A 17074-nucleotide genomic window follows, 5' to 3' on the forward strand; every position below is an offset into this window, starting at 1 on the left:
CCCTGGCTTATTTTGGTATACAGATACTAGGACTTAAATTCTTTTCAAAAAAACTTTTTTTTCCTTCAGCACAGCCTTGTTAATGAAATCTTAGTTCCCCCACCAGGAATTGAACCCAAGCCCATTGCATTGACTACATGGAGTCTTAACCACTGGACTGCCAGAGAATTCCACCCTGCCAAAAAGCTTTAAATTAGTTATACAAGCTTTAAATTAGTTACACTAGCATTAAAATATATGGTATCATTAGTATCAAATATATAGTATCAAATATATTGTCATCATTAGAAAACATTAAGAAATTCATAGCAGTTCCCTTTCAATTTAGCAATTATACTTTAGTTTATAGAGAATTATATGCAAATGGCCAGCTAAACAAACTATTGTCAGTGAACAATTTATAGTATATATAAAAGTTTACAATGGCATAACCTTTTTGGGAGGAATACAGAACATTTTGTAAATAGTTTTAGGCCCCAGATAGATATTTAATTTTAGCAGTTTGCCAGGAGATTGTAATTGGCTTATATTATGAGAAATGAGTCCTATTGACTGAGTAGTTCCTTTATGTCCTAGATATTCCTAGGTATAGGGAGTGATGATGCTCATTAGTGTTATTTATGAAAATTTATATGAATATATTTATCTTTCAGTTTATAACTGTGATAAATTATCTTTCAACTGTTTAACATGATTTTTAATATACATATTTCAACATGGGGATACATTTCTTCCTGTAATATTGTGCTTGTATAGTCAAAAAGTTACACACCCACTAATATTCTGATAGTTTGTAGAAAGGAAGCCATCTGCTAAATAGTTTTTTCATAAATAAGAATTGATCATAAATAAATCCACAATAGCTTTTCTACTTCCTCCGCATTTTACTTTTCTTAAAATACTACCCACTCACCTGAAGTAATGCTATTTTCTTTCATTCTGCACTTTGGCTGTATAATCAAATTGAATGTTTTTAAACCTCATCTAGAAACTACTTCAGAAAGTGCTATGGAAGACTCATCTACTACAGATCGATTGAATTTTGACAGATTTGATATATGTAGATTGTTACAACATGGGGCATCACTTTTGGGATCTGCTGGTGCAGAATTTGAAGTACAAGATGAAAAATCAGGTATGTAATAGTCCTGTAGGAAAAAAATCTGAAATGTGCGTTCAAATCAGTTTGTTACTTCGTGTGCTATGTTATCAGTCATATAAAACCTAACAGATGCCATGAAATGTAAATTCACGGAAGTTTGCAGTTTGAGATGTGGGGCATAGGGAAGGTGACTAGGAGTACTTTGTCTAAAACAAATAGGAATATTTTTCATCCCTTAATTGAATATGTGCTATATATAGATACACACACACATATATATGCATCATTAATAGATACTAGTATGTCAGCATACATACTAATATTTTAGTATTTCAGTATAGAAATTGTAAAGTGGTACCTAAGAGCTTTAGTTGAATAGATTTTAAAATCCAGGATTAGCACAAGTTGTGGTAATGTTTTCAGAATTCTTGAAATTTAAGAGACTACGACAGTTCTTTTTATCATATGTTTTAAATATTTCAGTAATTGGATCTACTGATGCTAATGACCAAAACAAAAATGAAAAATAAGTCTTAGATAGGTAATTGTCCCATTATCTTTAAACTTACAGAATCCATCTGGATATAAAATAAATGTTTTGGCCATTCAAGATTGATGCCTTGAGTGGAAAAAACCTTGATGTTTTTAATGGATTTCTGTAAGTAAATAAATTGCTTTTTTGACTTAAACCAAAACAGAACAGTGTTTTGTTTTGTTGCTAATAAATCATTAGTCAAAGGATATCTATCTAGCTAGGTTAATGAAATGATCTTCAGTTTGTTCATCTTAAAAAAAGTCAGATATTCATTTGCTCTTGCCTAATATGCTTTCTATTGAAAAATCTAGTGTAGTTATTTATGGAGAGAATAAAGAGGAGACTTTGCTTAAGTTCCAGAAAAGCATAGTTTTTTTAAATAAGGGAAGTAGAAGTCTTCAGAAACTTTACAATTTGAAAAAAGTTATCTTTAAGTTTACTAATTAGTTTACCAGTCTTAGTAGTGTTCCCATAAACATCATGAGAGATTATTGGGCCTTATCTAGGGAAAAAAAGTCAGTGTGACTTTTGTCACTAAAAAAGAAAGTGTGCTTGGGACATGTCTTAAAGATGCCGATTTAATACATCTGTGGAGACTTCTGGGAAATTGTATATTAAATGAAAAAACTCCACAGATGACTGATATGTAAGCAGGATTGGGAACCCCAGTTTTTTTAGAATTCAGCTTTTTTCCCCTAAGTGCTCATTAAAACCCTCTAATTAGGTTTTCTTTAAATGTCTGTTCATCTGTGTTGACCTCTACGTATTTATAAATTACACGTACATGATTAGCATAGGTGCCAGTCTGTTTCCTTTGCAGTTGTGTTGATCATTTTCCCCAGTAAACTTTCCCTGAAATGAGAGGGCTGATTTGGAGCTCTTTGTGAGTGTACTGAATTTATGATCCAGAAGTTTTCATGTTGGATGCCTAGTGTTTTCCCTCTGAGGAGAGCAGCCTTAATTTTTTTTTTTCTTTTACTATAGCTATAGAGAGGTATAATTCACATACCACATAAATCACCCATTTTAAAAATGTACAATTCACTGAGTTTTAGTATATTTACAGTTTTGTGTAATTTTAGAACGTTGTCACTACCTCAGGAAGAAACTCCATATCCTTTATCACACTCCTATTCCCGTATACCCCTCCTTTTTCTTCCCAGCCCTAAGGAACCGTTAATTTACTTCCTTTATCTATTAGATTTGTCTTTTATGGGCATTTCATATAAATGGAATCGTATGTAGTCTTTTGTGTCTGACTTCTTTTTACATAGCAGAATTTTTCCACCATTTAACTATATTGTAGTGTACATGTTAGTACTTTTTAGATTTTTTTCCTAAATAGTATTTATTACTGTTACAGGGTATATCCATTTTTAAATTTTGATCAAATATAGATAACATAAAATTTACCATCTTAATCATTTTTAAGTGTATAGCTCAGTAGTATTAAGTACATTCATATTGTTGTGCAGCCAATCTCCAGAACTCTTTTTACCTTGCAGAATGAAACCTTATACCCATTAAACAATAATTCCCATCCCTTTCTCCCCTCAGACCCCCCACCCCACGCCGGCAATCACTGTTTTACTTTCTGTCTTTGAATTTGACTACTCGAGGTACTTCATCTGAGTGAAATCTATGGTATTTATCCTTTTTTGACTGACTTTCTTCACTTAACATAATTTCCTTTCACTTAACATAATGGAACAACAGACTGGCTCCAAATAGGAAAAGGAGTACGTCAAGGCTGTATATTGTCACCCTGCTTATTTAACTTCTATGCAGAGTACATCATGAGAAACGCTGGACTGGAGGAAGCACAAGCTGGAATCAAGATTAATGGGAGAATAACCTCAGATATGCAGATGACACCACCCTTATGGCAGAAAGTGAAGAGGAACTAAAGAGCCTGTTGATGAAAATGAAAGAGTAGAGTGAAAAAGTTGGCTTAAAGCTCAACATTCAGAAAACTGAGATCATGGCATCCAGTCCCATCACTTCATGGCAAATAGATGGGGAAACAGTGGCTGACTTTATTTTTCTGGGATCCAAAATCACTGCAGATGGTGATTTGCAGCCATGAAATGAAAAGACACTTACTCCTTGGAAGGAAAGTTATAACCAACCTAGACGTCATATTAAAAAGCAGAGACATTACTTTGCCAACAAAAGTCCGCCTAGTCAAGATGATGGTTTTTCCAGTAGTCATGTATGGATGTGAGAGTTGGACTGTAAAGAAGGCTGAGCACCAAAGAATTGATGCTTTTGAACTGTGGTGTTGGAGAAGACTCTTGAGAGTCCCTTGGACTGCAAGGAGATCCAACCAGTCCATCCTAAGGGAGATCAGTCCTGGGTGTTCATTGGAGGGACTGATGTTGAAGCTGAAGCTTCAATACTTTGGCCACCTGATGCGGAGAGCTGACTCGTTTGAAAAGATCCTGATGCTGGGAAAGATTGAGGGCAGGAGGAGAAGGGGATGACAGAGGATGAGATGGTTGGATGGCATCACTGACACAATGGACATGAGTTTGGGCGGACTCTGGGAGTCGGTGATGGATAGGGAGGCCTGGTGTACTGCAGTTCATGGGGTCACAGAGAGTTGGATACGACTGAGCAACTAAACTGAACTGAATCTCCTTTCATGTTTATCTGTATTGTATGTGTCAGAATTTCCTTCCTTTTTGATAAGGCTGAATAATAATTCCAGTGTATGTTTATACCACGTTTTGTTTATCGATTCGTCTGTCATTAGACACTTGGGTTGCTTCTACCTTTTGGTTATTGTGAATAATGCTGCTGTGAACACAGACATGCAAATATCTGTTAAAATTCCTGCTTCCAGTTCTTTTGGGTCTATGCCTAGAAGTGAAATTATAGGATCATATGGTAATTCTATTTTTGGTCTTTTTTTTAATTAGAACTGCCATACTGTTTCTGTAGTGCCTGTTTCATTTTGCATTCTCACCAACAATCTATGAGGTTTTCAGTTTCTCCACATAACTTTATCAACTGTTGTTATTTTGATTTTTTTGGTAGCAGCCATACTAATAGGTATGAAATTATTTTGTTTTCTGGCTGAATAACATTCCATTGTATGAATATAACATTTTGTGTATTCTTTCATTGTTAGAAGACATTTGGGTTGTTCCTACCTTTTTGGCTTTTAAGTAATGCTGCATTAAATGTTCACGTACAGATTTTTGTGCATGTATGTTTTCATTTCTTCTATGTAGATAACTTTTGTTGACTATGAGGGCTACTCCATTTCTTCTGAGAGATACTTACCACACTAGTAGATGTCATGGTCCTTTGACTGTGCAGATCACAACAAACTGTGAAAAAGTTTTAAAGAGATGGGAATACCAGACCACCTTACCTGCCTCCTGAGAAAAATGTATATAGATCAAGAAACAACAGTTAGAACCGGACATGGAATAATGGATTGTAAAATTGGGAAAGGAGTATGTCAGTGCTATATATCGTCACCCTGCTTATTTAACTTCTATGCAGAGTACATCATGAGAAACGCTGGGCTGGATGAAGCACAAGCTGGAAATCAAGATTTCCGGGAGAAATATCAATAACCTCAGATATGCAGATGACACCACCTTTATGGCAGAAAGTGAAGAGGAACTAAAGAGCCTCTTGATGAAAGTGAAAGAGGAGAGTGAAAAAGCTGGCTTAAAACTCAGTGTTCAAAAAAAATAAGATCATAGCATCCAATCCTATCACTTCATGACAAATAGATGGGGAAACAATGCAGTGTCAGACTTTATTTTCTTGGGCTCCAAAATCACTGCAGATGGTGACTGCAGCCATGAAAGTAAAAGACGCTTACTCCTTGGAAGGAAAGTTATGACCAACCTAGACAGCATATTAAAAAGCAGAGACATTACTTTGTCAACAAAGGTCCATCTGGTCAAGGCTATGGTTTTTCCAGTAGTCATGTATGGATGTGAGAGTTGGACTATGAAGAAAGCTGAGTGCCGAAGAATTGATGCTTTTGCACTGTGGTGTTGGAGAAGACTCTTGAGAGCCCCTTAGACTGCAAGGAGATCCAACCAGTCCATCCTCAAGGAAATCAGTCCTGAATGTTCATTGGAAGGACTGAAGCTGAAGATCCAATACTTTGGCCACCTGATGCGAAGAATTGATTCAGTAGAAAAGACCGTTGCTGGGAAAGGTTGAAGGCAGGAGGAAAAGTGGACGACAGAGGATGAGATGGTTGGATGGCATCACCAACTCAATGGACATGAGTTTGAGCAAGCTCTGGAGGTGATGATGGACAGGGAAGCCTGGCGTGCTGCAGTCTATGGGGTTGCAAAGAGTCAAACATGACTGAGCAACTGAACTGAACTGATGTAGATACCTAAGAATGGACTTGCTGGGTCTTGTGGTAACTGTTTTACTATTTGAGAAACTGCCAGACTGTTCTCCAAACTTGCTTCACCATTTCACATTCCTCTAGCAGGATACAAATGTTCCAGTTTCTCCACATCCTTGCCAATGTTTGCTTATTATTCACTGATTTTGACTATATCTATACCAGTGACTATAAAGTGATACCTCATTATACTTTTGATTTGCATTTTCCTGATGACTAATGATCTTGAGCATATTTTCATGTGTTTATTGACCATTTTTATATCTACTTTGGAGAGTTCTCTATACATGTTTGCCGATTTTTAAGTGGAATATCTGTTCTTTTATTAATGAGCTATAAGAGTTCTTTATATATTCTGTATATAAACCTCTTATCTAATAAATGATTGACAGATATTTCTTCCCATTGTATACATTATCTTTTCACTTTCCTGACCTTCGAGGCATAAAGTTTTTAATTTTGATGAAATCCTGTTTATCTTTTTCCTTTTGTTTCTCAAGCTTTTTGATACCGTATGTTAGAAGTTTTTGCCAAATCTGAGGTCATATTTACCCCTTTGTTTTCTCTAAGAGTTTTATAGTTTAGCTCTCACTGTTAGGTGTTTGATCTATTTTGAGCTTATTTTTGTACGTTCTGAGGTTGAGTCTTAATTTTTTTCTTTCTGAGGCTGTTTTGGATTGTTAGTTTAACTATCATTTCTTTGGTTGCACTGGCCTTCACTGTCGGGCAGAGGCTCTCTCCAGAGGTGAGGGGGGGCTCCTCGCTGCCATGGAGCACAGGCCTCTCACTGTGGTGGCTCCCGTGTTGCAGAGCACAGGCCCTGAGTGCATGGACTTCAGGAGTTGCGTCACGTGGGCTTAGTAGTTGTGGCTTGTGAGCTTCGGTTGCCCTGTGGCGTGTGAAATCTTCCTGGGCCAGGGATCGAATTGGCATCCCCTTCATTGGCAGGTGGATTCTTAAACACCGTACCGCCAAGGAAGTCCCCAGTATCATTTTTTTATATGTGGCTATCCTGTTGTCTCAACACCATTTGTTGAAAAGATTCTTTTTTTCTCCATTGAATTGTTTTTGCATCCTTGTCTGCAGACATGTAGTCTTATTTCTGAACTCTCAATTCTATCTGATTGATGTCTGTGTCAGTATTTCATTGTCTTGATCACTGTTGCTTTCTAGAAGTAATTTTTAAAATCAAGAAGTATGAGCCTCCAACTTTGTTGTTCTTTCTCAGGATTATTTTGGATATTCTTGGTCTCTTGCATTTCTGTATGAATTTTAAGATCAGTTTGTCAGTGTAAAAAACCAGCTGATATTGTGATAGAAATTGTTTTGAACCTGTATATCAATTTGAGAAGTACTACTGTCTTACTATTAGGTATTCTGATCCATTAACATAGAATGTTCTTCCATTTATTGAGATCTTTAATTTCTTAAACTAACATTTTGTAGTTTTCAAAATATAAATTCTTAAGTTTTGCTTTTGATGTTGTTAGTAGAATTATTTTGTTATTTTTATATTTAAGTCGTTTGTTTATTCAGATCTTCCTCCCCCTTCTCTGTTCTTTAGAGGAGGGATTTTGTATAGCTTTACCTTTAAATTCACTTATACTTTGTCCTGTTATCTCAATTAAGTTGTTAAGCACATTTGTTGATTTAAAGTTTTCAAGTGTTTTTTAGTTCCAGACTTCCTTAAAATAAACTGGCATATTTTGCACATATAAGTCACCCTTTTCAAGTATATGATTCTGTTTTTAAAAATAGTTTCTGTTTCTGTAATGAGGTATCCTATCTTCTCATTATTGTGACAGTATCTTCCTTTACATTGAATATTGTTATATTAGTTGCTTAAAAATTTTGTCTTCCAGTTCCAGCATCTAGGTGATCTAAGAGTTGATCTCCATTAACTGGCTTTCTTTTGGGATGGGTTACGTTTTCTTGATTCTTTGTATGTCAGTTATTTTGGATTGTATTTCTCACATTGTAAATGTTTATACTGCAGGCTAGATTCTGTTACATTCTTCCAGAGAGTGTTTTGATTTGTTTGGTTTAGTTTGGTTGTTTTTGCTTGCTTGTTTTAATAGGTATTTAATTTGATGAAACTCAAATTGCAAACTCAGTGTCATTTGTGGTGGGCAACAATTCAAATCTCAATTCAATTTTTAGCTTTATTTGAACTATTTGGAGTCTGTGCTGTCCATGCATATTTCAGAGATCATCCAGAGATTTGGCTTTCTGCCTGGTTCTCTTCTTTCTGGGTTTTCTCTCTCTATTTTCCAATGGTTATGCTGTTCCTGACTCTCTTTCCTCTAGTTCTTCAAGCCAGACATACTAGGTTTTTGCACAACTTTTAAATGTAGGATATGACTGCCCAACATACCGTAGACTGGGTCTGCTGCTACTGTTGCTGAGTCGCTTCAGTTGTGTCCGACTCTGTGCTACCTTCAGGCTAAAAAGGTTCAAAAATGGGAAAGTCACTTAATGCCATGCTTTCTTCCAGGCACTGATAACTCCTCCAAGTATATGCCTACTTTTGTTCTCTTTCCAGTGCCTTCAGGTAGTTGTTTTACTTTTTTTTTTTAGCTAGAATATATTTGTTATCTTTGGAGGGGTAGTCCAAAAGAACTTAGTCAGCTGTTATTGGAAACTAATCATGGTAGAACCATATCTTGCAGCTTAAATATTTTAAGCCCAAATTTTTATTTTTAAAATGATACCATTTGATCTATTTTCTACTGAAATACTGAGGGATTTTACTTGGAACATTGAAAATCTACTTTTTTGTGCCTTTGTCTTTTATTTGGGCTATCAAATAGGTAACTAAATAAAATAGAGGAATTTCAGAATACTATAAAGGCCACACTTGGAATAAGCATGTATTTGTTGAGATCTTTTCTGTCAAATAAGAGTCTAGATTTTTTTTTTTTTAAAGCCTGGCTAGATACTTTGGAGAATGTTCAAAGGGTAGCTATAAAATAATAAGATTGATTTATCTTCATAGGAATAGATCTTATTTTATATATACTTTGTAATTGACAGTAGGGCAGTGGGGTAATATCAGTGAGTGATATTACTCCTAGAGTGTTTTTGTTAGCCAGAATGCTATTTTCTGAGATTCAGTAAAATACTTAGTCTATTAGGTAATAAAGTTTATGACATGTTCAGCGATTATGAGTGGTGTGGTTTGTTTTATTATCAAGAGAGGTGTTCTAATAGTTAAAAAGATTTTTCTAATTTAATCAAGTTTGATCTTCATGTATTGGAAAGCTTCTTAACTGATTTGAAGAAAATATATTTCTTTTTTGTTTAAAGGTGAAGTGGATCCTAAGGAGAGGATAGCACGCCAACGAAAGCTATTACAGAAAAAACTTGGCCTTAATATGGGAGAAGCGATTGGAATGAGCACTGAAGATCTCTTTAATGATGAAGATTTGGATTATACCCCAACTTCAGCAGCCCTTGTTAACAAACAACCTGTAGGTAAAACCTTTGGTTGTCTGACTATAAGTAATAATACGGGCGATTTGCTTTTATTTTGCTATGCAATTGCAATTAAAAAAAAGGCGTTCTTTATTTCTGCTCATTGTTGCTTAGTGTCACCATAATTTACTATCTCCATAGCTGAATTTCTAGTGATAGATTCTGAAGAGGTAGAAGGTAGCGTCTGCCTGCCTCCGAGGTGCTAGACTATTACATAAAAGCTGTGCTGGACCTTTCAAGAGACATTGGTGTTGAGAAGTCATAGTTGAACCAGTTGCTCTTTCCTTTATTCTTCAATGAAGAAAAAAAATATTTCGGAGGGTAGGAGATGGTAAGGGCTATCATAGTTAGATATGCTGATACTAGAAATCTTTTAGAGCTGATTCTTTTGAGAAAGAGCAAACATGATGAAAACTTTGAAACAGTGCAAAAGGACCTATGATATGAAGTAAGCTTCTTTCTGATAAATGATGGGCACACATTTCCCTGTGTCTCACAGCAGCCCTTTAAAAATTATTTGTTCTTTTTTTCCTGAAATTTTCTGTGTATGCACAAGTCCTTTTTAAGCCATGTCTGCCTGTATGTGTGGGCTTCCAAGGTGAAACACAGCGGTAAAGAATCCATCTGCCAGTGCAGGAGACATGGGTTTGATCCCGGCATCAGGAAGATCCCCTGGAGCAGGAAATGGTAACCCACTCTAGAATTCTTACCTAGAAAATTCCACGGACAGAAGAGCCTGGCAGACTGCAGTCCACAGGGTCATAAAGAGTCAGACATGACTGAGCATGCATCCATACCCGTCTGTATATACAGACTGATCACCTTGTTTTTTGATAACTTCTTTCTGTTTATATGGCTGTACCATAATTTTGCTCTATTTTTTGTTTCTGTTTTTCCAGTTCGCAATGAATGCCTCTGTGCTTCTTTTCTTATACATTAAAGCTTATTCTCCATAAGCTCCAGTAAAAGCTGTGGCGCTTTCTCCTAAGAAGAATGTACATACATGTGAAATAGTACCTTTCAGGGATTTAGTGCTCTTACTTCTTGGCCTGCTTTACATGAGACCCATGTCTTCTCATTCCCTTGGCCTTTCCTTTTGCTTAAGTGGAGAATGGTTCTATTTGCCATTATTCTAGTTGTCCTCTAAATCATTAGAATTTGTAAGTAAGTTTTTTAGCATTGAGGAATGTGTGATGATGATGGGACTTTTGTAGACAAGGGAAAAAGAGCAGATTCTGGAGGGAAGAGTATAAAGAGGCAGAAAATATAATAACAAACATGAAAGAACAGAAAGATGGAGTATGAACTGAAGCATAAGATATAAAAAACAATAGAATAAAATAAATGAAAACAAACGTGATCACAGTGTGGTAATTGGATATTGTGTAGGGAAATTAATAGGTAGGTGTATTAGAGAGAATAGGCTACAGACAGAATAATTGGAAAGGAGATGGCAGCAGCAGATTTGGCAGGATCCAAATTCGGTTGGCATTGGGTGTCAGGGCCCTTCGGGAAGAGTTGCTGAGGCTTGTAGTGTTCATCGCTGCTCCACTGCCTTGTATATATGCTGGTGGCCCCTGGACCAAGTCTGTAGCAGGGCACCCGCACTAGTGACCCTGACTGCTTGTGGTAATGTACATTTCAGTTGAATCTTAAATCAGTTAAGGGCAGAAGGATTTTTAGGCTTGTATTAAAGCATTTTTATTCACAGCCTTAATAATGTCTCCTATGAATGGAAGAAGGAGCAAAAGTGGTATGCAGTGAGTGGTTAAGGGGGAAAGACCAGTTACTTACCAGGTATTCTTAGTTGTGTCTGACTCTTTGCAACTCCTTGGACTGTAGCCTGCCAGACTCCTCTGTCCATATAATTTTCCAGGCAGGAATAGTGGAGTGGGTTGCCATTTCCTGCTCCAGGGGATCTTCCCAACCCAGGGATTGAACCCGGGTCTCCTGTGTCTCCTGCATTGCTGTAGAATCCTGCCTGCTGAGCCATCTGGGAAGCCAGTTACTTATGGCAACAGCTATTTTTATTTTTTCAGTAGAAGATGATTATAATTTTTTTTAAATTGACATTCTTTAGGCTTACATTATGGCTTCCCTGGTAGTTCAGTTGGTAAAGAATCTGCCTGCAGTCCAAGAGACCTGGGTTCGATCCTGGGTCGGGAAGATCTCCTGGAGAAGGAAATGGCAAACCACTCCAGTATCCTTGGCTGGAAAATCTCAGGGATAGAGGAGCCTGGTGGGCTGCAGTCATGGGGTCACAAAGAGTCGGGCACGACTGAGTGACTTGAGTGACTAACATGCTTACAACTTTTAGATTATATTATGTTTCTTTTAAAGTTTCACCTCTTCAGAGTCCTCACTGGAGTTAGGATCATATACTTTTGCCACATTTATGACATAAAGTTAAGAAACACATGAGCTTTTCCTGGCAATTGGAAGAATAGGGAAGAAGGAAGAAGAAATTATGGTACAGCAGAATAGCATAAATCTGTCAAAGAAGAATGTAATCAGTTTGTTTATAGTGACCTTACAAACTTTAGTCCTCTTCTGAGGCTGAGACTGTGGGTATATATTTTAACTTCAGAAGTTCAAACTGCACATTCTTTTATTCTTTTAGACTCTCCAGGCCGCTGAACTGATTGACTCAGAGTTTCGAACAGGAATGAGCAATAGACAAAAGAACAAAGCTAAAAGAATGGCCAAATTATTTGCAAAACAGAGATCCAGGGATGCAGTAGAAACGAATGAGAAGAGGTAGTAATCCTTTTTTTGCTCATTTATGTATTTATTTTAGTTATACCATTTTATTTAATTAAAATTTTTTTTTATTGGAGGATAATTGCTTTACAATATTATGTTTCCTGCCATACGACAGTGTGAATCAGCCAAAACTGTGTGTGTGTCCCCTCTCTCTTGAGCCTACCTCCACCTCACCCCCATCTCACGCCTCTAGGTCGTCACAGAGTGCCAGATTAGGCTCCCCACTGTCTGTTTCACATATGGTAGTGTAAATATGTCAGTGCAACTTTCTCAGTCTGTTTCACCCTCCCCTTCCCCTGCTGTGTCCATAAATCTGTTCTCGACATCCGTGACTCCATTCCTTCTCTGCAGGTAAGTTTATCAGTATGATTTTTCTAGATTCCATATATATGCATTAATATATGATACTTGTTTTTCTCTGACTTATTTCACTCTGTGTAATAGGCTCTAGGTTCATCCACCTTACTACAACTGACTCAGGTCTGTCTCTTTTTATGGCTGAGTAATATTCCATTGTATGTGTGCATATGTATATGCAACAACTTTATATTCATCTGTCAATAAACATCTAGGTTGCTTCCATGTCCTGGCTTTTGTAAATAGTACTGCAGTGAACATTGGAGTACATGTGTATTTTTGAACTGTGATTTTCTCAGAGTATTTGCCCAGTAATGAGATTGCTGGGCCATATGGTAGTTTATTCCTAATTTTTAAAGGAATCTCCATACTGTTCTCCTTAGTGGGTGTATCAACTTACATTCCCACCAACAGTGCAAGGAGGTTCCCTTTCCTCCACATCATCTCCAACATTGATTGATTGTAGACTTTTTTGATGATGGCCATTCTGACTGGTGTGAGGTGACACCTCATTGTAGTTTTGATTTTCATTGTAGCTTTGATTTACATTTCTCTAATAATGATCCATTTTTTTTGCTTATTTAAAACAGTGATGTTGGTTAACTTAAATCTTGGTCTGCTTGATTTCCAAACACATTTTGATGACATTGCCTTTAGCTGTGGAATACTGTTTGGATTGTTTTGCTCAATTGTCAGAGAGCGTATTTACTATTACTAGAGACTAGGACAACTTCCCCAGGAAGATCCATATATGCAGATTTTTTTTTTTCATAATAATTACGAGTTCTGAATGATGATTGAAGATCTTCCAAGGGGAGTGCATTCCAGGTAAAGGGAACAAGTATAAATACCTGAATCATGTAATATTCAAGAAACAGAAAGGTTGTATGCCTGGGATGAGTAGACAGAAGTAAGAGTATTAGAGAGTGAATTCAGAGGGATGGCCTGAGGGCTACAAGTTACGACTACTTTTGTAAGGTGAGAACTGTCACCATATTACATCATATGTTTCTTTGGCTGAGGGCTAAGCCAAATAGTAGATAATAATCCAGGGTTATTTACCAAATCCTGTTGGAGGAAAGAGCTCTGTGGGTAAACTCAGTCTTTACTTTCTTACATTCATTGTGGTTCACAGTGTTCTGTATTCACTTCTTCTAAATAAATGGTGACCCCCCCCCTTTTTTTTTTTTTTTAGCAATGACAGCACAGATGGGGAACCAGAAGAAAAGAGACGAAAAATATCAAATGTTGTTATTAATCAGTCTGCAATTGATTCCAAAGTTCTGATTGATAATACTCCAGACAGTTCTCCCTTAATTGAAGAGGTACTACTGAAATACCCTGAAGCATCCTTTGAAATCATTTATAATTTTTTCATACTAATGTGTTAGTAGATGGTATATAATATAATAATCTGTTAATTGAGAAATTTTGTTATTAAAAATTAAAGTACTTTTTGTTAGTAAAATTTTTTGATTATTTAAAAGCCTAACTATTATTGTTAGTCCTACAAGTAAATACACTTAAATTATTGGCATAAAATAGATCTTTTAAAGTAATATTAATTTGGTTTTTCTTATTCAGACAAATGAATGGCCTTTGGAAAGCTTTTGTGAAGAACTTTGCAATGACCTTTTTAATCCCTCCTGGGAGGTAGGATTTCTTCATTACAGTTTCTCTCAACTCTGTTTTCTTTGCTAATGATAGGAACCATATCAATCATAATCTGTCTTATCAGAGTCCTTATTTTTCCCCTATGTCCCTCTCAGAACCACTTGTCAGAGCACTTTTCATAAAGAGCTGCATATCTCTCTCAGTAAAAAATTTCCTTTGGAAGTGGACAATTTTGATTAAGACCAGTAGTCTGCAAGTGGTAGCTTAGCCTCAGAAATATTTCTTCAAAAAAGATCGTGAACAGCTCTCAATATGTAGAAGATACGAAAGTGAAGTTCTTCTGGTTGAAATTGAGGGTTGGTAATCTCGAAAGATTCTTTGGTTGGTCTCTGAGTAATTTTAAAACACTGTTTTGGAATACCTTTTAGATTTAGCTTTGTCTTTAGCTTTCTGCTCCCAGACGCACTTCTGTTCAAAGCTGTTCACGTTTTAGCTCGAATGGGGCTTTAGAAAGTGGGGGCAGCGTCAGTGGCATGTTTCCTCCCTCCCAGATGACATTGCAGAAGCTTCAGGGCTACGATAACGTGTTAGTCATGAGACATTTCATTTAAATTGTCTTCCTTTGATGTTTAACACTGGTGGCTTTGGAACTTAGTTCTGATGTATTTATTTCTAAAATATTGGTGTTTGGACTATAAAGAGCATTATGTGATGCTTCTTTTCTCTCCTTTGCTGTGGATAATGCTGAATGCAAGTAGAGAGTAGAGGAGTGACAGCCAAGCAGATCAGTGTCTCAGGAAGAACTCAGAACAGCTATTTTTGCCTTTTTAAAAAATAAAATCAATATAATCAAACTTGTGAGATTAAATATATGTAATTCTTCTTGGATAGTAGAAGAAAAACACATTCTTGTGAAGTCCCACTCAGTTTGTTCCAATTTCTTAAAAATCTAGTATCCCTTTTTCATATTGAAGGAAAGTTAAACACTGTTTCTTAAGCATTTAACTTCCGGTATTTGCTTCTTGGTTCTTTTTAGGTTCGACATGGTGCAGGCACTGGACTTCGGGAAATCCTTAAAGCTCATGGGAAAAGTGGTGGTAAAATGGGGGATAGCACTTTAGAAGAGGTAAGTGTAAGTGTAGTAAATCAGCATTATCATCAGGTTTCAGTAGATGTCCTCTTTCTCAGACAGGAAAGTAGCAGAGCATGTGCCGTGAAGTAGAAATGAGAGGTAAATAGTAAGAAAGATGGAGGGGTGAACATAAGGAAAAGGTGAAAAAATTAGGAAGAGGTTTATTTATATTACAGATAGAGAAAGAATGAGTTCAGGAGAAGGATATGTTCAGAAATATTGGGTGGAAAAGTATGTAAAAACACTCATATTTGAGCAGGGTATAAAGGATTAGAATGTAGAGTAAGATGAATGAGAGTATAGTTTAACGGTCAACAAGCACTGACTGGTGTAACATGGAGGCAGTAGTAATAGGCTAGATAATAGATACTTTGGCCATCTGATGCGAAGAACTGACTCATCGGAAAAGACTGATGCTGGGAAAGATTGAAGGCTGGAGGAGAAGGGGACGACAGAGGATGAGATGGTTGGATGGCATCTTTGACTTGATGGACATGAGTTTGAGCAAGCTCTGGGAGTTGGTGATGGACTGGGAATCCTGGCGTGCTGCAGTCTATGTGGTCGCAAACAGTCGGACACAACTGAGCAACTAAACCGAACTGAATAGATGTAGTTGATATTACAGCACCCTTAAGTGGTTTCTCAGTTTCTCTGGGAGTGCACGTAAAATACAGAAGTCATGAATTTGATAGATTTTGGCACAGTATATCTAAATAATTGAAGGTAGTAATTGGGACTATTCCATAGTTTGGTTATTGTTCCTACAGCTAAAATAATCTGTCCCAGTGTTTTGTTTTAGTTTGCTGTAATAGTTTAATTTTAGTTTTTGGATCTAATATGTTTTAATGTGTTATTAAAATGATTATTTTAACAGATGATTCAACAGCATCAAGAGTGGTTGGAAGACTTGGTTATTAGACTCCTTTGTGTGTTTGCTTTAGACAGATTTGGAGACTTTGTTTCTGATGAAGTAAGTATCCTAAGGGAGGCTTTACCCAATCAGATTTCAGATTCTTAAAATATATATATATATATATATTTTTTTTTTTTTTTGCAAATGTGAATTTTCTTGCTTTCTCATTTTTAGGTTGTGGCACCAGTTCGTGAAACTTGTGCTCAAACATTAGGTGTGGTGTTAAAACACATGAATGAAACAGGAGTTCATAAGACTGTGGATGTGCTGCTTAAATTACTTACACAAGAACAGTGGGAAGTTAGACATGGTGGTCTGCTAGGAATAAAGTATGCTTTGGCAGTTCGTCAGGTAAACACTTCAGTTTTTGAAGCATGTATGGGAGAGTTTTTTCCCCTCTTAGTTTATTCTCATTAATTAAATGAAATGGCTCTAGATTCTTAGTGTTACAGATAAGCCAGTCCTTCAAGATTTGCCTTCTTGAGGTAGTATCATAGAGACAGGTGATGCTAGTAAGAATATAAGTACGAATTAAAAGAGAATTATGCTTGGAAACCTGTTTCTGTTTCGTAGCAAGACCAATTCCCAGTGAGATTTCTAGTGTATGATCACAGGAGTAACCTTTGGGGGCTGACTGTTGGGGCAATTGAAAAGAGGGTAGGTTGGAGTAATGAGAAGCAGGAAGAGATGGTTTTCTTTTTTCTTTTCTCTCATATTCCCTTTGGTTGTCAGTGGTATTGAGTGAGATAGAAGTTCAGGTTCTAGCACAGGAGTATATATGTATGTGTATTCACACT

The 17074-nt window shown here is 36.6% G+C and overlaps 1 protein-coding gene across 1 annotated transcript in view; it reads left to right on the plus strand.

The window, feature by feature from the left end:
• The window catches only part of BTAF1 (B-TFIID TATA-box binding protein associated factor 1), an 84762-nt gene that overhangs the window by 19710 nt on the left and 47978 nt on the right, over positions 1-17074 (plus strand). The window contains exons 4-11 of the mRNA XM_052661211.1: positions 989-1135; positions 9331-9494; positions 12119-12255; positions 13814-13943; positions 14203-14271; positions 15269-15358; positions 16239-16334; positions 16452-16628. Coding sequence (XP_052517171.1) covers positions 989-1135; positions 9331-9494; positions 12119-12255; positions 13814-13943; positions 14203-14271; positions 15269-15358; positions 16239-16334; positions 16452-16628 — 1010 coding nt within the window. The remainder of the gene's footprint in view (positions 1-988; positions 1136-9330; positions 9495-12118; positions 12256-13813; positions 13944-14202; positions 14272-15268; positions 15359-16238; positions 16335-16451; positions 16629-17074) is intronic.

Source organism: Budorcas taxicolor, chromosome 23, assembly GCF_023091745.1.
Source record: "Budorcas taxicolor isolate Tak-1 chromosome 23, Takin1.1, whole genome shotgun sequence".
Lineage (NCBI taxonomy): Eukaryota > Metazoa > Chordata > Mammalia > Artiodactyla > Bovidae > Budorcas > Budorcas taxicolor.